The 23583-nt window shown below is 44.2% G+C and overlaps 1 protein-coding gene across 2 annotated transcripts in view; it reads left to right on the plus strand.

The window, feature by feature from the left end:
• The first annotated feature begins 7246 nt into the window (after positions 1–7246).
• Positions 7247–23583, plus strand: part of TBCCD1 (TBCC domain containing 1) — a 155180-nt gene continuing 138843 nt past the window's right edge. Inside the window, exon 1 of one of the 2 annotated variants that reach the window (XM_077448717.1) lies at positions 7247–7699. In XM_077448717.1, coding sequence (XP_077304843.1) covers positions 7364–7699 — 336 coding nt within the window. In that variant the 5' untranslated portion in view covers positions 7247–7363. The remainder of the gene's footprint in view (positions 7700–23583) is intronic. The other variant, XM_077448716.1, reaches the window with a different exon arrangement.

Raw genomic sequence — 23583 nt, forward strand, 5'->3', positions numbered from 1 at the left:
AAGGAATGGTTCACAAATAAACGTATCTAGGTGTTAGAATGGCCAAGTCAAAGTCCAGACCTGAATCCAATCGAGAATCTGTGGAAAGAGCTGAAAACTGCTGTTCACAAACGCTCTCCATCCAACTTCACTGAGCTCGAGCTGTTTTGCAAGGAAGAATGGTCAAGAATTTCAGTCTCTCGATGTGCAAAACTGATAGAGACATACCCCAAGCGACTTGCAGCTGTAATCGCAGCAAATGGTGGCTCTACAAAGAATTAACGCAAGGGGGCGAATAATTTTGCACGCCCCACTTTTAATTTTTTTATTAGTTAAAAAAAGTTTCAAAAATCCAATAGATTTCGTTCCACTTCACAATTGTGTCCCACTTGTTGGTGATTCTTCACAAAAATAAAAATTTCATATCTTTAAATTTGAAGCCTGAAATGTGGCAAAAGGTTGAAAAGTTCAAGGGGGCCGAATACTTTCGCAAGGCACTGTACATACAAAGAGATCCTAAAAAGTATATAAGTGATAATGTAGTCCCACTAATAGCTAAATTTTAAAATAAAATAGAAATTTGGAAGAGACTCCAACTATCAGTTGCAGGGAGATGCAATTTGATCAAAATGCTGTGGATGCCTCAGTTACTGTACCTGTTGCACAACTCTGCGATATGGATAGATATAAAATGGTTTAAAAAAATGGAAACATTATTTCGAGAACTCATATGGAGAGGAGGTATTTCAAGGATTGGCTTACAAATCCTGCAGCTACCAACAAGGAAAGGAGGAATGGCAGTACCACATCCAAGAAGCTATTTTTTAGCTGCCCAACTGCAGCATCTGGGGACGAGTAAGGAGATTGGTGGAGGAACAAACACGGCATTAACCACTTGACCACTGGGCACTTAAACACCCTTAATAACCAGACCAATTTTCAGCTTTCGGTGCTCTCACATTTTGAATGACAATTACTCAGTCATGCAACACTGGACCTATATGAAATTTTTGTCCTTTTTTTCACACAAATGGAGCTTTCTTTTGGTGGTATTTAATCACCGCTGGGTTTTTTATTTTTTGTGCTATAAAAGAAAAAATACAGAAAATTCTGTAAAAAAAATGAATTTTTCTTCGTTTCTGTTATAAAATTTAGCAGATTAGTAATTTTTTCTTCATAAATTTTGGCCAAAATTTATACCACTACATATCTTTGGTAAAAATAAGTACAAATTGGTGGATATTATTTGGTCTTTGTGAAAGTTATAGAGTCCACAAGCTATGGTGCCAATATCTGAAAATTGATCACACCTGAAGTACTGACGGCCTATTTCAATTCTTGAGACCCTAACATGCCAGAAAAGTACAAATACCCCCCAAATGACCCCTTTTTGGAAAGAAGACATTCCAAGGTATTTAGTAAGAGGCATGATGAGTTTTTTGAAGTTGTCATTTTTTCCCACAATTCTTTGCAAAATCAAGATTTTTTTTACTTTTTTTTTTCACAAAATTGTCATATTATCAGTTTATTTCTCACACAGCATATGCATACCACAAATTACACCCCAAAACACATTCTGCTATTACTCCCGAGTACGGTGATACCACATGTGTGAGACTTTTACACAGTGTGGCCACATACAGAGGTCCAACATGCATGGAGCGCCATCAGGCGTTCTGGAGCACCCAGGACAATTTTGACATTTCTCTCCTACATGTAAAAATCATCATTTATTTGCTAGAAAATTACATAGAATCCCAAAACATTATATATGTTTTTTTAGCAAACACCCTGGAGAATACAATGGTGGTCGTTGCAACTTTTTATCTCACACGATATTTGCGCAGCAATTTTTCGAATGCTTTTTTTTGGAAAAAAAACAGTTTTGTGCTTAAAAAAAAAAAAAAAACACAGTAAAGTTATCCCAATTTTTGCATAATGTGAAAGATGAAGTTACGCCGAGTAAATCGATACCTAACATGTCACTCTTCAAAATTGCACAGGCTCGTGGAATGGCGCCAAACGTCGCTACTTAAAAATCCCCATAGGCGACGATTTAATTTTTTTTTTACTGGTTATATGTTTTGAGTTACAGAGGAGGTCTAGGGCTAGAATTAGTGCTCTCGCTCCAACGTTCGCAGTGATACCTCACATGTGTGGTTTGAACACCGTTTTCATATGTGGGCGGGACTTACGTATGCGTTCGCTTCTGCATGCGAGCACATGGGGACAGGGGCGCTTTAAAAAAATATATATATATTTTATTGTTCATTTTACTTTATTTATTTTAGTTTGACATTTTTTTACCCAAAAATAAATTTTTTGATCACTTTTATTCCTATTACAAGGAATGTAAACATTCCTTGTAATAGGAATATGGCATGACAGGTCCTCTTTACAGTGAGATATGGGGTCAATAAGACCCCGCATCTCATCTCTAAGCTGGGAAGTCTGAAAAAAAAAAAAAAGATTCTGGATTTGATCGTATTGGCGAGTCGGTAGAAGCACCGGAGGGCGGCGGGAGGGGGGGGTGTCTATGGCTGGGTATTGCAGGGTATCACGACTATGGCTGGGTATCTCAGAGTATGGCGTTGCAGAGTATTGCGTTGCAGAGCATTGCAGGATATTGGAGGGTGTTGCAGAGCATTGCAGAGTGTTGCACGGTATTAGCGGGTGTTGCAGAGCATTGCAGAGTGTTGCAGGGTATTGGCGGGTGTTGCAGAGCATTGCAGGGTGTTGCAGAGTGTTGCAGAGTGTTGCAGAGTATTGCAGAGTAATGCAGAGTAATGCAGTGTAATGCAGAGTATTGCAGAGTAATGCAGGGTATTGCAGAGTAATGCAGGGTATTGCAGAGTAATGCAGAGTAATGCAGAGTATTGCAGGGTATTGCAGAGTATTGCAGGGTATTGCAGAGTATTGCAGGGTATTGCAGAGTATTGCAGAGTAATGCAGAGTAATGCAGAGTAATGCAGGGTATTGCAGAGTATTGCAGGGTATTGCAGAGTATTGCAGAGTAATGCAGAGTAATGCAGGGTATTGCAGAGTATTGCAGGGTATTGCAGAGTATTGCAGGGTATTGCAGAGTAATGCAGAGTATTGCAGAGTAATGCAGAGTAATAGCAGGGTATTGCAGAGTATTTGCAGGGAATTGAGGGGTTAATTTTCAGTGAGCAGCGATGTGGGCACTGCAGATGCAGCCCACATCGCTGCTGACACCGATCTCTTCCCCCTCCGCTGTTCCGATCGGTACAGAGAGGGGGAGGGAGGAACCGCGTTATAACATGACGCCGGTTTGTTTACAAGTGATCACTCCGTCATTTGACGGAGCGATCACGTGGTAAACGGCCGCTATGAGCGCCCGTTTACCGTGATCCGTGATGCGCCGGGTCCTGTGGACCCGGCGGTCACGGATGCTCTCGAGTGCGCGCCCCAGTGGGCGCGCGAGAGCGGAATTCTGGGAGGACGTCATATGACGGCCTCCCAGAGTTAAGAAACCGCCCTGTAGCCGTCATTCGGCTATAGGGCGGTTATTAAGTGGTTAATGATTATAGGGACACCTCACAAGACTATAGTAGAGGCTCTGGAGGCAAATTCATTTCCCCATAGAATGCCCACAATAAAATTTGCTTTAAAAGTATGTAAGGCAGTAAAGGCGATAAAAGGCCTGGGAGGGATGACTAAAGAAACCCCCCTATGGAATAACTTGAATCTACAGGAAATGGAAATGATCGGAAGACATAAAGACTGGGAAACTAGGGGGATTGACAGGCTGGCCCAGCTGTACGAAGGAAATACAATAAAAACATTTAACGTGTTGAGAGCGGAATTTGATCTACCAAAACATTCATTTTATAAATACTTACAAATTAGACACGCTTTACGGAAACAATTTGATACGCTAGGGCCAGTTTGGAGTAACTCCCCCATTTACTGTAGATTAAACTCCCAAGACAGAGTAAGAGGTTTTATAGCAGAAATTTACCCATATATATGTGAAGGGAGTATAGAAAGCCCAGGAAAACTTAAAAGTAGAAGGAAATGGGAGGAGGAATTAGGAACATTTTCAGATGAGCAGTGGATGAGGATACCTGAGGGGGGGCATTTGATATCTGTTTCGCCTGCCAGAAGGTGTCACATCTGATGCTGATACATAGAGCATATTACACGCCGAAGAGATTATTTAGCTGTTGGCGAAGAGTGGATGATGGATGCCTAAGATGTCAGGAGACTGGGGATCTGACACACATGTTCTGGTGGTGCCCTAAATTGTTTCGCTACTGGTCAGAAGTTATTGCCGATCTGAATGAAATATTCAGTGTGACGGTTAATGGGAACCCCAGAATGTGTGTGCTGGGCCTGAATGAAGGAATAGGAAGATCGGCTTGTATAAACAAAGCAGTAATGAGGTGTATGTTTCAGGCAAGAAAACTGATAGCGCAGAGGTAGCAGGCAGAAAACCCCCCTTCGGTAGCAGATTGGAGGCAGTTAATTACAGAGACGGTTTGGAAGGAAAAGGTAGTATATGTAAGGAGAGGAAATTTTAAAGAATTTAAAAAAATGTGGAAACCATGGTTGGCTAGGTCGGGATATCCAGTGTAAGGGTTTGGAGTGACTGAGGATGGGGAGTAGGAAAGGTAGGAGGAGAAAACGAGTGAGGGAATAAAGAAAGAGAAAACTTTTGAATAGGTGAAAAGAAGAATGAGATGTTAGGAGAATCACGATCACAGTCTGTGCAAGAGGGACTTTCTGACTTATCCTGCCATGTTTTAAAAGAGGAGGGGGAAGGGAAAAAGGGGGGAAAAAAGAAATACTAATTTGTAAAACGGGTTATTTAACTGTATAAAGTTTGTCTATTGTAAAATTATTATGAAAATAAATAAAGATTATGTAAATTAAAAAAAAATTATTTATTTTCTGACATGTTGGTGTTATAAGAAAAATAAAAAAAAAAATTAAAAAATCTGCGCTTGGTAAAAAACTTAAAATCAAATTAAAAAACAGCAGCTGAACACCATAACCAGGATACTGGGCACAACAAAATAAAGAATGAAAGTGCAGCGCTTATCACTAAGTAAAGTATCGTGTGACTAAGTATAAATGAATAAACTATCATAAAAAACCTAAGTGTTTCGTGAATCCAAATAAAGTGAACAATTTATATATATAAAAAAATTATTTGTTAGTTGACAGAATTTGACATCTTTCAGTAACCCAAAAGTCCAGTGCATTTACATGTGACCAGAAATTCAAAAACATGAAATAGTGTCCTAATTTAGGTGAACAAGAGTGCAGTTAATCCTGTTTGTTCAGGAGAGAGTGCTTGACCACGTGGACACTTCACAGCTACAAATCAAATAAGAAATGGAGGCTTACCAGATCAACGATTAGTATGCACAAATATGAATATCCAAGCGATTCGAAGCGGACAACCGAACAACGACCCAGTCACTCAAACGTTCCACTGTCTCCAAGTTGGTTCGAGTCTCCTCACCGGACGATTTGCACCGACCGTGCAAAATTTCCGATGTGGGAAGCCAAAAATCAGCCCACACCTTCGGGTGTTTCGTAGTTCCAGGTCCGTTCCGGTCCTTTCTAAAATCTCGGGATATCGTGTCACCATAAAAACAAAATGAACAAGTGCACCCGATCGTGTAATAGAGTTTAAACACGTAGAATTTATTTATTATTCAACCGAATAATGTTGAGCACTACAGATGACTCCACCAAGCCATACAAAAAAAGACATAACTTAAAAAGTGAACAATTTTGCTAGCAAAACAAATATAAAATCATCGAATGCTAAAAGCACAAAGGGTGAGCGTAACTACCCGACGATCGTTTCGTCAAAATCTGACGTCATCAGGGGTTATAGCTTTCAATTGGATGTTATATGTTGCACTCGTAAATACAAAAACTGTCTTAATTTTAGGCTGTAAAGCAAAAAAATTTGATTTTTTTTTAAAGGAGGGTGTGAAGTAATCAGTCTGGCCACTTTTGCAGATAAAAGTTTTTCTGACTAAGTTTTCTGACTAAAGTTCCACTTTAACCACTTGCCTACTAGGTACTTTTACCCCCTTGCTGTCAAGGCCAATTTTAAGCTTTCAGCGCTTTCACACTTTGAATGACAATTGCGCAGTCATGCAACACTGTAGCCATATAACATTTCTATCATTTTTTTTTCACACAAATAGAGCTTTCTTTTGCTGCCATTTAATCACCACTGGGTGTAAAAATTTCAATTTCATAGTTTGTTATAAAATTTTGCAAAAAAGGTCATTTTTCTCCTTCACTGATGTGCGCTGATAGGTTGTACTGATAGGTGGCACTGATAGGGGACACTGATGAGGAGGCACTGATTGGCACTGTTGAGACCCTTTAACACACACCGGTTATCAGCTCTCTTCTCCTCGCGCTGTCAGTGTGAAGAAAGAAAAGCTGATAACCGGCTTGTGTTTACATCCATGATCAGTTGTCATTGGATGCAGCTAATCACTTGGTAAAGGCCTGCTGTGATTGTCCCTTTACCCCAATCACAGGGCACATGATCACGGGAGGATGTCCATTTATGTACTCCCGGCAAAGAAAACATGCGCTGTAAATGTCTTTCGGTATAGCACAGGCAGAAAGCAATTAATACAGATTAATGAGACTGCCTGCATATGGATGCATAGAATACCTTTGCAGGTAAACATATCCCTCGCATGGGGTATGTACTAAAACACCCCATGTGAACAAGACTGTAATCACAGTTGCAGGTTTAAATATATTGCAGAATTTAAATATATTTCAGATGACTATTAGGCCTCTTGTACATGGTACTGATGTTTGAACATCATTTCAGAGACAAATTTGTGCACATTTTTATGTATTTACACATACTCTCATTCTCGTGTTCTAGCTCCCAGAATGTTGTTGTATTCATACCCATACTCACGTATTTACGTGGACCAGCATAAAATACTGAGCGGGTATGCAGATTTTTCTATTTTTGTTTTACTCATGACTATGTAGCGCTTGTTTACACACCTGTGTGTACAGGCACATTGTAAACAATGAGCTGCATTTCAGATAAGTAAAGAAATGCTGTACTGTGCTTTTTCAAGCTGCAGGGTTTAAGAGGCCTTAAAAATTGAACTAACAGCATATATTTATTTTAACAGCGCTTCTAAATGCCTCATTGTGCCCCTGAACTGACAAGCCCAGTAACGCCGGAAGTTGGTCGTTCGCTCCAACGATTGGCTTCGTGTCCCCCTCACTTCCGTGTTTTCCTGCCCTCCGCCCACATGGTGGCGTCTCCTAGGTTTCGCGTCACCTCTAGTCGGAGTTATCTCCTGAGTGTGACAAGTCCTGTCAGCGAGGATTGACTGGTACGCGGACACCTGCTATGGATGCCCACCGGGTACAGTTGTGGGCGAGGATGGACCCGTTTTTAATCGGAGTCTTGCAGTTTCCCCCGCCGGCTAAATTCAACCTGCACTACCTGAGGAAGATGGCAACGTACGTACGGACTCGGTCAGTGGACGGCTGCTTCCCGCGCCTCTGCTGGACTATGTGGCGGCACATCGCTTGTGGGAAGTTGCAGCTGCAGGAGGATATGGCGTGGCTGTACTTCGAGGTGTTCCACAGCCTGTCCGAGCGCAACGCGCCAAAGAGCCTGGAGTGGGCTGAGGCGGCCTCCAGCTGCAAGTCGGTGGAAGAATACGAGAGAGTCCGGAGTAAGGTGACTACAGCCTGCACTGCTCTGCCATTCTGTGGGGCTCCAATAGTTCTCCCGCGGTACCGCAGTACCCCTTCACCTGCAGTACTGCAGTACCCCTTCACCTGCAGTACCGCAGTACCCCTTCTGAGGTACCACTTCTCCCGCAGTACCCCTTCAACTGCAGTACCACAGTACCCCTTCTCCTGAGGTACCCCTTCTCCTGAGGTACCCCTTCTCTTGCAGTACCACAGTACCCCTTTTCCTGCAGTACCCCTTCTCCCGCGGTACCGCAGTAGCCCTTCACCTGCGGTACCACAGTCCCTGTTCTTTTGAGGTACCCCTTCTCCTGCAGTACCACAGTACCCCTTCTCCTGAGGTACCACTTCTCCCGCAGTACCCCTTCTCCTCACGGTACCACAGTACCCCTTCTCCTGAGGTACCACACTACCCCTTCTCCCGCAGTTAGGCGCAGCTAGGAACATTGTGTACATGGAGAGCTTAGGTGATGCTGCTGGTGCTCCTGGGACACACTGGCTGTCCTGTACCCTCATAACACAAGTGTGGCAAAACTTTTTTTTTTTTTTTTTTTTGTCCATGCTAGGTTTGCATCAATACAAAAAATAAAAATTGGCGCACATCTCACTGCAAAGAATCAAATACAATTTGAACAAGAATGCAGTGCAACTTCTGTCTGAATCACATGCAATTTCCCCTACTCCTTCTGTGTATAGAAAGGAAAGTGCCATCTAATGGGCAGTTTAAAAAAAAAATGTTAGAACTCACAGTACATATCTGGTTACATGCAAAATAATCTACATAGGTGTCCCAGTCCGCTGATGATAGTAAATCGGGGCCATTGGAGAAGTTCCTGGATCCTGTGGGTATGGGGGGGGGGGGGGGAAGTAATAGAATACAAAATACTCTAGCGCTGGTGTGGAAAAATACTCAAAAAAAATTCCCCAAAATTAATAAAAATTATCTGTATAAGCAATTAATTGATGATGAAAGCTGCACCAAAAAAAACTGTGATCCCTCACTTGTGCAAATTTTGAATAAACTATGTAAATTATTAGTGCGCTAAAATCGGTCCTCAATATTGGTGAATAAATATTGAATATATACATAAATATTAACCACTTCGATACCGGGCACTTAAACACCTTCCTGCCCAGACCAATTTTGAGCTTTCAGCGCTGTCGCACTTTGAATGACAATTGCGCGGTCATGCTACACTGTACCCAAATGAAATTTTTATCATTTTGTTCCCACAAATAGAGCTTTCTTTTGGTGGTATTTGATCACCTCTGCGGTTTTTATTTTTTGCTAAACAAATAAAAAAATACCGAAAATTTTGAAAAAAATGTTTTTTTTTTTGTTTCAGTTTCAAAACTTTGCAAATAAGTAAGTTTTCTCCTTCACTGATGGGCAATGATAAGGCGGCACTGATGGGCACCGATATGTGGCACTGATGGGCGACACTGATGGGCACTGATAGGTGGCACGGATTGGCATGGATTAGGCGGCACAGGTGGGCATGGGTTAGGCGGCACAGGTGGGCATGGGTTAGGCGGCACAGGTGGGCATGGGTAGGCACTGATAGGCGGCACAGATGGGAACTGATAGGTGGCATTGTATTATAATATATTGTACTAATGGATGCCAATCAGTGCCAATCAATAATGCATGCCAATCAGTGATGCCCATTGTGGGCACTGATTGGCATCCATTATGGGCACTGATTGGCATCCATTGTGGCACTGACTGGAATCCCTGGTGGTCTAGGGTGGCATACCTTGTCCTTGGCATCCCTGGTGGTCTGGTGGCGTCCCTGGTGGTCCAGTGTGGGCATCCTCGGGGGGGGGGGGGGCTGTGCTGATAATCGATCAGCACAGACCCCCCGTCAGAGGAGCAGCCGATCGGCTCTCCTCTACTCGCGTCTGACAGACGCGAGTGAGGAAAAGCCGATCACCGGCTTTTCCTATTTACACTGTGATCAGCCGTGATTGGATACGGCTGATCACGTGGTAAAGAGTCTCCGTCGGAGACTCTTTACCGAGATCGTAGTTGCCGGGTGTCAGACTGACACCCCGCAACAACGATCGCCACGATGCGCGCCCCGGGGGCGCGCAGCGGCTCATAATCCTGATCACGTCATATGACGTCCGGTCAGGATTATGCAACCACTTTGCCGCCGTCTATTTGCTATAGGGCGGGCGGCAAGTGGTTAATACCCGTGCAACTAAATAAATATGAAATAAATAAATGAATGACCCTGTGGGTGAAATAAATGTGATATACATAAACCAATTTGTCCGTAAATATATCCTCCTAGTAAATAAATTGCAGATGAAAACTTAAATCCCTGATTGGATACCATGTGTACTAATAAATATAATATATTTCCCTTGAGAATGTCACGTGACCTGTGATGCAACGCGTCGAGAGGAGGAGCCAGTGACGTCAAGCCCTCAGTGTTCGGAGAGGCTGTGAGGAGGAGTACAATCTGACGCTCTGCTTAATACCCATGCTTTAACTGATTTTGTGAGTAGGATTGGTGTATGCATTCTAATATCATCCTGTGTCACAGCAACACACTAACCCTTGTTCTCTCTCTCCTTTATTTCCATTCATGGCGGAGTGAAAGATGCAGATTAAGGAGGAAAACGCTATATGTGCTGTAGTGGGATAAAAGTGTGTTGCAGATATATTTAAAGGACTGAGGGTGATGAGGCATTCTTAAAGATTGCATATGAAGCTCCTGAGGAGATCAGCGTACAGGAGTGGTTTGAACTAGAGTGCAGAAGCAGCAGCTGCATACGACTAGTTTTTGATTTATGTATTTGATGTATTTTGTCTATCAGGAATTAGCATTATACGCACGGAAGGCCCTTTATATTTATTAGTGATGCACCGAAATTTCGGCCGCCGAAACATATCGGCCGAAAATGCCCTTTTCGGCAATTTGCCGAAAGAGAAAAACGGCCGATAATGGAGCCGAAAATGGGGCGTGGCCTGGGAGGGGGCGGGGCTCCGCCCCCCGCCCCTGGTGACGCCCATCATAGCGCTGGAGAGCCACCTCCGCCGCCTTTTTGATAACAGCGCCGGGAACATCACAGCTTTCATTTCAATTGCTGTGTGTTCCCGGCCGTGCGCCGTCACACGCAGCCCCTCCCCCTTGTCCGGGCACTTAGATAGACAGATCATCCGCAGGTTTGGACGGATGATCTGTCTATCAAAGTGCCCGGACAAGGGGGAGGGGCTGCGTGTGACGGCGCACGGCCGGGAACACACAGCAATTGAAATTAAAGCTGTGATGTTCCCGGCGCTGTTATCAAACAGGTGGCGGAGGTGGCTCTCTTCCCTGCACACAGTGCACAGGCTGGCTGCAAAATGGCACACAGGCTGCAATGGGACACACTGGCTGCAATTGGCTGCAATGGGGCACACTGGCTGCAATGGGACACACTGGCTGCAATGGGGGATGCCTCCTGTACCACGTCCTCTGTCTCTGACCATCTCCTGTACCATGTCCCCAGTCTGACCATCTTCTGTACCACGTCCCCAGTCTCTGACCATTTCCTGTACCACGTCCCCAGTCTCTGACCATTTCCTGTACCACGTCCCCAGTCTCTGATCATCTCCTGTACCACGTCCCCAGTCTCTGACCATCTCCTGTACCGTGTCCCCAGTCTCTGATCATCTCCTGTACCACGTCCCCAGTCTCTGACCATCTCCTGTACCACGTCCCCAGTCTCTGACCATCTCCTGTACCACGTCCCCAGTCTCTGACCATCTCCTGTACCGTGTCCCCAGTCTCTGACCACCTCCTGTACCGTGTCCCCAGTCTCTGACCACCTCCTGTACCGTGTCCCCAGTCTCTGACCACCTCCTGTACCGTGTCCCCAGTCTCTGACCACCTCCTGTACCGTGTCCCCAGTCTCTGACCACCTCCTGTACCGTGTCCCCAGTCTCTGACCACCTCCTGTACCGTGTCCCCAGTCTCTGACCACCTCCTGTACCGTGTCCCCAGTCTCTGACCACCTCCTGTACCGTGTCCCCAGTCTCTGACCACCTCCTGTACCGTGTCCCCAGTCTCTGACCACCTCCTGTACCGTGTCCCCAGTCTCTGACCACCTCCTGTACCGTGTCCCCAGTCTCTGACCACCTCCTGTACCGTGTCCCCAGTCTCTGACCACCTCCTGTACCGTGTCCCCAGTCTCTGACCACCTCCTGTACCGTGTCCCCAGTCTCTGACCACCTCCTGTACCGTGTCCCCAGTCTCTGACCACCTCCTGTACCGTGTCCCCAGTCTCTGACCACCTCCTGTACCGTGTCCCCAGTCTCTGACCACCTCCTGTACCGTGTCCCCAGTCTCTGACCACCTCCTGTACCGTGTCCCCAGTCTCTGACCACCTCCTGTACCGTGTCCCCAGTCTCTGACCACCTCCTGTACCGTGTCCCCAGTCTCTGACCACCTCCTGTACCGTGTCCCCAGTCTCTGACCACCTCCTGTACCGTGTCCCCAGTCTCTGACCACCTCCTGTACCGTGTCCCCAGTCTCTGACCACCTCCTGTATAAAAATATTTTTTAAAAACAGTCATTTTCGGTATCGGTGCTGTTTCGGTATCGGTTTCGGTTTTCGGCCTAGTGTATTTTTCATTTTCGGTATCGGTTTCGGCACCAAAAAACCCATTCGGTGCATCCCTAATATTTTAGTACACAAGGTATCCAATCAGGGATTTAAGTTTTTTCATCTGCAATTTATTTACTAGGAGGATATATTTACAGACAAATTAGTTTATGTATATCCCATTTATTTCACCCACAGGGTCATTTATTTATTTTGTATTTATTTAGTTGCACAGGGATTTATTAGTATTTATGTATTCAATATTTATTCACTAATATTGATTTGTATTAAGGATTGATTTTAGCGCAGTAATAATTTGCATGGTTTATAGGGGGGGAAGTGATGTCAGCTTGGGCGTGGAACGCCTCTACATCTCCTCCAGCCCTGTGAGAGCACCCCCAGCGACCCTGATTTGCTATCATCAGCGGACTGAGACACCTATGTAGATTATTGTGCATGTGGCCAGATATGTACTGTGAGTTCTAATATTGAGCGAGAATTGATGCTTGGTATCAGTGCCCTAGCCCATGCTTTTCTTGTAGGTCACAGGAGTACGTTTGCCTTTACTCTGCATTTGATTTCACAATGGCATGTATGACAATGGAAATCGGCTTCTTTTGGTGCAGTTTTTATTTATTTATTTTTTGCCTGTGGACTTCAATGGGAACACATGTACATGTATTTTTGTGTATACAATCCAGCCTCCTACAAAAAAAACACATGAAGCATGAAAACACATCATCATGCAGCAGCACTAGTGTGAACCTAGGCTTAACCCTTTTGCTGCAAGGGCCGTTTTTAAATTTTTTTTTTTTTTTTACCAAAATATTGGGTCATTTATTGTGTGCCCTAAAATTAACTTTAAGGCCCTTTTCACATTTTCAGGTCCGCCTGTCAGTTTTGTTGGTGGACCTGAACAGGCGCTCTGTTAGTCTATGGAGCGACGGATGTCAGTGGTGACATGTCCGCTGACATCCGACCCGGTCCCATCTGCTAAAATTAGACGGATGGCCCTATGTTCACATCCATCCCTATCGGATTGGGTGAGATCTGATGAAAACGGACAAGCTGTCCATTTTCGTCCAATCTCTCCTTAGCAACCAGCGGCGCTCGACAAGCCCCTCCCTGCTCAGTGAGCAGAGAGGGACCTGTCAGCTCAGCGGAGATCAACAGAGAGATCTTCTGCTGAGCTGGTGGACAGAGGCGAACTCCGTGGCAGAAGATTCGCCTTGTGTGAATGAGGCCTAAAGCTAAAAATTAATTTTAGCTTTAAAGATTACATAAACCTCCCAAAACAACATACGTTTTCTGAACCTAGACACCCTAGAAAATAAAATCGTGGTAGTTCCAATTTTTTTATGTTACCACAAAGCTCTAGGAAACACAATTTCAGTAAAAAATACAGTAAAGTTCATTTTAGGTCACACCAATTTTTTGGTAAAATATGAGGTTGCACCAAGTAGATACCCAACAAAACCTTAATATTGTGTACGCCAATGAAATGGTGACAAAGTTTAGTACCCTATATTTTCTATAGGCGACACTTTAAAAACAACCACTATAGGTCATCAGTTTAGCGCTATGGAGGATATTAGTCTCACTCAGACGTGCGCTGCGATATGTAACGTGTATCAGAGTCTGTTTTTATGCATTAGTGCCCCCGAAATAAGCGTTTGTACTTGCATATATGTGTGGGGCGGGCAACTACTTGCCTCCCAAGCCAATTGTGGCACTTCTCGCCTACATGTAAAAATCCTATTTTTTGTTTTTTTTCTAGACAATTGCTCAGAACCCCCAAACATTATTTCCTCCTTTTTTTTTTTTTTTTTTTTTTAGCAGAGACCCTAGGGAATAAAATGGTGGTCGTTGCAACTTTTTATATCGCACGGTATTTGGGCAGCAATTCGTCAAAACCTGGGTTTTTTTTTTTTTTTTTTTTTCGTTTTGTGGGAAAAAAAAAAGTTTCATGAATTAGAAAAAACAAAACGCTAACATTAGCCCGATTTTAAAATTTTAAAGGAAAAGGCTTAAATGGAAATACCGGGTAGTCACTCACACCAACCCCATATGTGGTTCCATTCAGCCATATAATGAATTGGACTATACCGGTACTTGGTAATGGAAAAACACTAATGAAATTTAAAATCAATATAATTTTAATAAAGGTATAAAACAAAACAGTAATGAAATATCACTTGAAGAAGTACAATAATATGCACATCACAGTTGGAGTATTCCTGACGGGTTCTCCATAGGGAACATTCAACCGTAAAGGGTGCATAACAAATTTCCTCGACTAGTTTCACGGGAAAAGGCCCACTTCCTCAGGAGGATATCTATATAAAAGTATCACAAACAGATAATACATACATATAAAGATATAAGCAATACAGTTATCATAATGTTATTCATTTTACATACACAATTCCCTATATGTTTAAAAAGGAGATCAGCTCACCCCACTTCAAGGAACAGGCTGCAGGCAGAGAGATCCATAAAGTCCCCCCACGGTGAACATGGGGGATTGGTAAAAGCCTAATCGAATTGACCGCTGAATAGACAGGTTTGCACGGACTCCTCCAGGGCTCTCAATAGGATATTGTCTCCGCTGACAGGTAACCACTGCATATGATGCTATCTATTTATAAACCTATTTAATTATTTCCTTGACGTTTTGGCTTTATAATGCCTGCCTGTCCCTTATGTTTTTTACACTTAAATGTTCTATATACCCTTTGCAGTATCGATGGCTATTAAGCTATCTAACAGTCGACCTGGTATTTGATATTCAGCAAATGGTACAATATCCTTTACAAGCTTGATTAAACCATCTCAACCTTGGTGCCCTGTCTTTATACGATTTTTGATTGGCTTCGTGGTAAGCCGACCTGTACTTATTGTAATCTCCTTTTTGTTTTTGGTTTGGAATTAAGGATCTCTAGCTTGGTGATGGTTTTTATATATTTTCCTTCCTTCCCCTATCTTCACCTCCTTCCTTTCCCCAAATAAACCCCTCCCCCTTTCTTCCCATGGTTTTCTTCCTCCCCCCTTTCCCCTCCCGTTTCTCCCAGAACCTTTTTCTTCCCCCCTCCCTTTTTTCCCCTTTTTGTTTTTTTCCTTCCTTCCCCCCCTTCCCCTCTTTCTCCTTTCTCCCCTCCCCCCTCTTTTTCCCTTCTTCCCCCCTTCCCCCCTGCCTCCCCTTCTCTGGTTTGGAATTAAGGATCTTTAGCTTGGTGATGGTTTCCATATATTTTTCCTTCCTTCCCCTATTCTCACTTCTTTCCCCTTTCTAAAACCCTTTCCCCCTTCCTTCCCATGGTCTTCTTCCTCTCCTTTCCCCCCTTCCTTTCCCCTCCCGTTCCCCCAAAACCTCCTCTTCTTTCCTCCCCCCTTCCTTCTCCCCCCCCCCACACCGTTTAATTAATTATGGATACACTTGGTTATTTGGTATTCACGGTTGGACTGTTAATAATTTTCACACATATATTAATATAATATATTTAGATGCAAGCTTTTTGGTTCAATCACTTTTTTTTTACTTTATACCTCTGGGATTATATGCAGTCACTTGGACCATTTTTCAACATGGCTCTCGTGACTCACTATCCCAGACCTTAAGTCAATCCTAACTACCCCCCCCCTCACCTCACTTCACTGATTTACCTATCACAAGGTTCCCTTCCCCCCCCCCCCCCCCCTCCTCCTTCCCTCCCTCCTTTTCTTAACCAAAGATATACCCTTACTTAATTTGATAAATTATTATAACTTTATCTACCCAGAGCCGGCTTTTACCAATCCCCCATGTTCACCGTGGGGGGACTTTATGGATCTCTCTGCCTGCAGCCTGTTCCTTGAAGTGGGGTAAGCTGATCTCCTTTTTAAACATATAGGGAATTGTGTATGTAAAATGAATAACATTATGATAACTGTATTGCTTATATCTTTATATGTATGTATTATCTAATGTTTTGTGATAATTTTATATAGATATCCTCCTGAGGAAGCGGGCCTTTTCCCGCAAAATTAGTCGAGGAAATTTGTTGTGCACCCTTTACGGTTGAATGTTCCCTATGGAGAACCCGTCAGGAATACTCCAACTGTGATGTGCATATTATTGTACTTCTTCAAGTGATATTTCATTACTGTTTTGTTTTATACCTTTATTAAAATGTATATTGATTTTAAATTTCATTAGTGTTTTCCCATTACCAAGTACCGGTATAGTCCAATTCATTATATGGCTGAATGGAACCACATATGGGGTTGGTGTGAGCGATTACCCGGTATTTCCATTTAAGCCTTTTCCTTTTAAAACTACAATTTCTCCAGTCATCTTCCAGGACGGCACACCTGAGAGATGACTGGTCCACCTGACAGGAAACACAATCAGCAACAACTTTAAAAGTCCCCACCCCTCCCTCAGACCCTCAGTTCTTGATTGTGTTTCCCACAGGATGGCAGCGAAACAAAGTTTCCTTTTTAATCTTTTCATTATGGGGTCTGGGACCCCGTTTTTTCCTGGTGAGGCTTTTTTCCTGGGACCCAGCAGACAGGGTCTGTGGTGCTCCCTTGTACCCCCAGGGAAAACCTGGGGGGTTACCCTCACTCAAGGCCTCCTTAGGGAGCCCTGTAAGAACCTCGTGGGACAGGGGAGTTTTCCCAGTAGTGCTATTTCCCCTTTTGTCTTGTCTTAGTTCCTACCTTCAACATTTCGTTGGTGGTGTGGGGTGAGCTGCTGTTTCCTGTAGTGCGGAACGCGAGTGGCGTGCGTTCCAGCACCACAGCGCATGTCCGGAAGTCCAAGGACGTCACTTCCGGGTATCGACTTCCGGAAGCCGGGGCAGCTGGACGCACTGGCGTGCGTTCCAGCCTCAGAGCGCAGGACCGGAAGAGGCCGTACGTCATTTCCGGACGACGGACCTCCTTAAAGATGGCGCCGATCGGCGCGTTTTTTAAACAGAGCGGGTGTAATATATGCACCCAGTCTCTTTGGCCGGCAAAAAACGGTTTTTTTTTTCCGCAGCACAGATAGAAAAGACAAGAAGGGGACGCTCAAGACTATACCTGATCCAGCGATCTTGCAGGGCAGCAAATCGCTATGGAAGAGGAAGGTCAGTCTGAGCAAACAACCGTTGAGGTCGCCACTGGGGGTGAGTGATCCAACTTTATTTAGGGGCAGGTTTCTCTGGGGAAGAGCTCCTGTGCCCCTTTTAGGACATGTGTAGCTAAATTGTCTAATTTTGTTTTTGACTATTCCCAGGGACCGAAAGCTCTGCCCAGGGGTCAGCTGCTAGGTCTAAGGGAAAGGCTACTTCAAAGTCCAGGCGTTGTGGTTACTGTAACTCTAAGTTAGCACAAGACCACACCAAACCTTTCTGCGATCGATGTATCATCAAGCTCGCAGGCAAGGAGACCACCCAGGTCGTGAAAGAATGTAGGGCCTTACAAGCAGAAATGTTGGCTACCCTTCAATCTTTTCAATCCACCCTAGTGAAGGGTTTGGAGGAAGTACCATCAGAGAGAGAGACTCCTCAGTTACAAGAAAATTTTTCCACATCTTATGCGGAAAGTTCTCAGGGCCAAGTCTCCCTTTTTATCTGAGGTGGAGGAAGGTCAGGTCCCAGACTGTAGTTCTGGAGAGGAAGATTCAGACCAAGATAGCCAGGGGGAGGCTAAACTTGGGGGATTTTTGTTCTCGAGTGAGGACATGGAAGGTTTATTAAAAGCCATTTACACCTCAGAAGATATCCAGGTTCCCTCTGCTCAAGTCTCAGCAGGCCTAGATCAGGTTTTGTCCCGATCTACTGAGAAGGGAAAGAAATTCCCGGTAAGGCCCAAGAAGGAAAGGGGTAAGAAATTTTTTCGAGGCCCCTATTCAAAGACCCATCATAAGGGGAAAGCTGAACAAAGGAGGAAATGGAACTTGGGAAAAGGAAAAGAAAAAAGTGCAATTCTTTTCTCCAGTTCTGGAGCCTCTCAGAAAGAAGGCAAATGACGCCACCGTAAAGGTAGGCGCAAGACTCAGCGACTTCCTTCCCCAGTGGGAAAGGATTACGCAGAGTCCATACATTTTAAACCTTTTAGAAGTGGGGTACAGACTGGAATTTCAGACTCATCCCCCACAGGAGTTTCTGGTTACTTTTCCTCCCAGGGACCCAACCAAGGCAGAAGGGTTACTGAAAAATCTAAGGGAGCTAGCAGAGCAAGGGGTCATTGCTCCAGTACCAACCAATCAGCTTACACAGGGTTTTTACTCACACGTATTTGTGGTTCCAAAACCCTCAGGCAAATTTCGGTTGATAATAAATTTGAGAAGACTCAACCGTTACCTACTTCACAAAAAGTTCAGGATGGAGAGTATTTACTCAGTAAGAAAACATCTGCAGAGAGGAGTCTTTATGGTCACCCTGGACCTAAAAGACGCTTATCTACACGTACCCATTGCTCCCGAACACCAGAAGTACCTACGCTTCGCAGTTTGCATACAGCAGAAGGTACAACACTGGCAGTTCAGGGCTCTTCCCTTTGGGCTGGCGGCAAGTCCAAGGATATTCACAAAGGTGTTAGCCGAAGTAGTAGCATATCTACATCTGCAGGGGATAGGGTTAATACCCTATCTGGACGACTTGCTGATCTACAGTGTGGATCAGAGGCAAGCAGTAAAAGACAGAGACATCGTGTTAGAAACTCTGGAGACCTTGGGCTGGATGGTCAGTCGGGAGAAGTCCTCACTGACTCCATCTCAGTCCAAACTATACCTAGGCTACCTGTTAGACTCGCAGGCACAGAAGGTATTCTTACCAACAGAGAAGGTAACGAAGGTCCAGAATGCGGTTGTCACCCTTCTCGAAAGAGGAGAGGCCTCTCTGAGATATATAATGAGACTGCTGGGTCTCATGACGGCCTGCATTCCGGCAGTAACCTGGGCACAACTCCATTCTCGGGAGCTTCAGTCTTTCCTACTTGCCTCATGGGGAGGAAGAAGAGAAACATTAGAGAACAGAGTACCCATCACAGAGGAGGTATCTCGTTCTCTGCGGTGGTGGCTCGACCCACAGAATTTGTTGAATGGTCGCCCCTGGTCTCAGGTAAACCCTTTGGTCTTAACCACGGACGCCAGCGCTTGGGGTTGGGGGGCTCATCTGGGAGACCGATATACCCAGGGGTCCTGGAACCACAGCCAAGCCAGGGAGTCTTCCAATTTCAGGGAGCTTCTGGCAGTAGGCAAAGCCCTAGACTATTTCCGAGAGGAACTACAGGACAGGGAGGTTCAGGTCCTCTCGGACAACCTGGTCACGGTGGCATATCTAAACCACCAAGGGGGGACAAGATCGGACAAACTAAGACGGTTAGCACTACAGATCCTTGTGAAAGCAGAAAAGAGGGTCCTCACTGTCAGCGATTCATATAAAGGGCTCACTCAATCTGCAAGCAGACTTTCTAAGCAGACAGCCCATCCTTCAAGGGGAATGGGGATTGAGCAAAGAAATCTTCTTCCTGGTGTGCAGTCATTTTGGCAAGCCAGAAATAGATTTGTTCGCTTCCCGGGAGAATGCGAAGGTTCTCAGGTTTTTCTCCCTTTACAAGGATCAAGAAGCAGAAGGGATAGACGTTCTGGTACAGGTGTGGGATTTCAGGCTGGCTTATGCCTTTCCCCCATTGGTGCTCCTTCCCAGAGTCCTACAGAAATTAACCTACTCAAGGTCAGACCTGATACTGATAGCACCCTGGTGGCCCAAGAGAGTTTGGTTTCCCACCATTCAGAGTCTCATGATAGCTCCCCTGCTGCGTCTGCCGGTACAACAAGACCTACTCAGTCAGGGTCCAATCTTTCACCCCGACCCGGGTCGTCTCTCTCTGACAGCATGGCTATTGAGAGGGAAATACTCAGAGGCAGGGGCTGTTCGGAAAGAGTGATAGATACTCTTCTCCTCAGTAGGAAGGGTGTCACCAGAAAAATTTATGCAAAGGTCTGGAAAGTCTTCTCCCACTGGTTACAGTCTAAGGAGGGAGCTCTCCAGATGATACCTACCATCCTAGACTTTCTTCAGGAGGGGGTGGACCAGGGTTTGGCAGTTAGCACCCTAAAGGTCCAGGTGGCAGCCCTGTCCGTGTTTTTTGATAAGAAGCTAGGACAGGAGCCGCTGATAAAAAGATTTTTGTCGGCCAGGGAAAGGGTAGTTCCAGTTAGGTCGGTCAGTTGCCCTCCATGGGACCTGTCCCTGGTATTAGATGCCCTAACAAGGGGGCCTTTTGAGCCGGTGGCTCAAACTTCGGTTAAACTCTTATCATTTAAGTTGGCCTTCCTCCTGGCTATCACTACGGCCAGAAGGGTGGGTGATATACAGGCTCTGTCGATTAAAGAGCCGTTTTTGCGCATCCTAGAGGATAGGGTAATCCTCACTCAGGATCCTCTTTATTTACCAAAGGTAGCTTCATTATTTCGTAGAACACAGGAGATTATTCTCCCGTCCTTTTGCCAGAATCCTAAGAATAAGGAAGAGGAAAGATTCCATTTCTTAGATGTCAGGCGTTGTCTCCTAGTCTATCTAGAAAGGGTGAGAGACTTTAGGAGATCCAGTCATTTATTAATCACCTTCTCAGGGAAGAGAAAGGGTCTACAAGCTTCTAAAACAACGATAGCTAGATGGGTTAGACAAACCATATCCATCGCTTATAGACAGGCAGGTAAACCAGTACCAACCCGCCTTAAGGCGCATTCAGCCAGATCCCTAGCGACCTCCTGGGCAGAAAGGGCAGGCGCCTCAATCGACCAGATCTGCAGAGCAGCAACATGGACGAGCCATAGAACCTTTCTGAGGCACTACAGAGTGGAGCTGTTGTCCCCTCAGGATTTGGCATTTGGCAGGAAGGTCCTACAAGCAGTTGTCCCGCCCTAAAGGTAGGCCTGAACTTCTTGCTTATCCTCTCAGGTGTGCCGTCCTGGAAGATGACTGGAGAAAATGACCAGTTACACTTACCGGTAACGTCTTTTCTAGGAAATCTTCCAGGACGGCAGGCCTACTTCCCTACCCTTGTTTTATTGGTGTGGTATATTGATTCCTCACAGAATGTTCCCTCTGACACTGGTGTGGGATTTTCTTTACCATAACTGAGGGTCTGAGGGAGGGGTGGGGACTTTTAAAGTTGTTGTTGATTGTGTTTCCTGTCAGGTGTGCCGTCCTGGAAGATTTCCTAGAAAAGACGTTACCGGTAAGTGTAACTGGTCATTTTCTGGATGATGGTACTTTATACGATATTATAATGATATAGACCAGAGGCGATACTCATAGTATCCGATTTTTAAATTATTATTAATTTTCATAATGTGAAAGAAGTTACGCCGAGTAAATAGGGGAATGGCGCCAAACTTTGGTACTTAAAAATCTCCATAGGTGACACTTTAAATTTTTATTTTTTTTACAGGTTACATGTTAAAAGTTACAGAGGAGGTCTAAAATTATTGCTCAGGCTTCAACATTCACGGCGATACCTCACACGTGTGGTTTGAATGCAGTTTACATGTGCAGTCACTATGCACGCATTTGCTTCTGCGTGCGGGGACGCTTTTAAAAACATTTTTCGTTTATTTTACTTTGACACTTTCCCTTTACGTTTTTTTTTTTTTTTTTTTTTTTTTATCACTTTTATTCCTATTACAAGGAATGTAGACATCCCTTGTAATAGGAATAGGGCATGACAGGTCCTCTTTACATCGAAATCTGGGATCTGTAGTGCCCCAGATATCACTTAAATTCAAAAAAATAAGTAAAATAATCATATGATGTCATTGGGTTGGAAGTGGTTAATATTTTACCATTTAAAACATTATTTTTGTTCCCTGTGTGATGATTTTTGGGTGACAGGTTCACTGTAGGACCCACTGATAATAGGGTACTTTGACACAGGAGTGGGCTTAGCACTATATGGCCATATGGTGTGCCCAATTCGCCATATTTTTGAATATGTTTAGGTGTTTTAAATAGCCTTGTAAGATTTACAGTAGATATAAAAAGTCTACACACCTCCTGTTAAAATGTCAGGTATCTTTGATGTAAAAAAAATGAGGCAAAGAAAAATTATTTCAGAACCTTTTCCACCTTTTAACTCCTGTTAAATAGGAGTCAGTACACACCTGCCATCATTTAAAGTGTCTCAGATTAACCCCAAATAAAGTTCAGCTGTTCTATTAAGTCAGTGATTCTCAACCAGGGTTCCTCCAGAGGTTGCAAGGGGTTCCTTCAGCATTGGGCCATTTCTGCCTCACGAATAAGTTCCCACTGACACCATTGATCCTTTTAGCTATCTGTAAGTGGGTAATTCTTCCCACTGACCATCACACTAATGTCTCATGAGTTGTAGATTTCTAATTTTTAGCAGGGGTTCCCGGAGACTCTGTGTTGAAAAGGTTGAGAGGCTGTATTAGGTCTTTCCTGACATTTTATTAGTTGCATCCTACAGCAAAAGTAATGGTCTGCAGAGAGTTTCCGAAGTATCAGAGGAATCTCATAGTTTAAAAGGTATCGCTCTGGAAAAGGGTACAAAAGAATTTCCAAGGCATTTGATATACCATGGAACACAGTGAAGACAGTCATCAAGTGGAGAAAATATGGCACAAAAGTGTCATTACCAAGAACTGGCCGTCCCTCCAAAATTGATGAGAAGAAAACTGGTCTGGGAGGCTGCCAAGAGACCTACAGCAACATTAACGGAGCTCCAGGAATATCTGGCAAGTACTGACTGTGTGGTACATGTGACGACAATCTCCCGTATTCTTCATATGTCTGGGTTATGGGGTAGAGTCGCAAGACGGAAGCCTTTTTTTTTTTTTTTTTTTTTTTTTTTTTTTTTTACAAAGAAAAACATCCAAGCCGGCTAAATTTTGCAAACACAAGTGTCCCAAAAAGCATGTAAGAAATTGTGTTATGGTCTGATGAAACCAAAGTTGAACTCTTTGGCCTCAATTCCAAAAGATATGTTTGGTGCAAAAACAACACTGCACATCACCAAAAGAACACCATACCCACAGTGAAGCATGGCGGTGGCAGCATCATGCTCTGGGGCTGTTTATCTTGAGCTGGAACAGGGGCCTTAGTCAAGGTAGAGGGAATTATGAACAGTTTCAAATACCATTCAATATTGGCTCAACATTTTCAGACTTCTGCTAGGAAGCTGAACATGAAGAGGAACTTCATCTTTTAGCATAACAATGACCCAAATCATACATCCAAATCAACATAGAAATGGCTTCACCAGAAGAAGAATAACGTTTTG

This window comes from Lithobates pipiens, unplaced genomic scaffold (genome assembly GCF_037356315.1).
Source record: "Lithobates pipiens isolate NorthernLeopardFrog02 unplaced genomic scaffold, aLitPip1_a1.2 Scaffold_22, whole genome shotgun sequence".
In the NCBI taxonomy this organism is placed as follows: domain Eukaryota; kingdom Metazoa; phylum Chordata; class Amphibia; order Anura; family Ranidae; genus Lithobates; species Lithobates pipiens.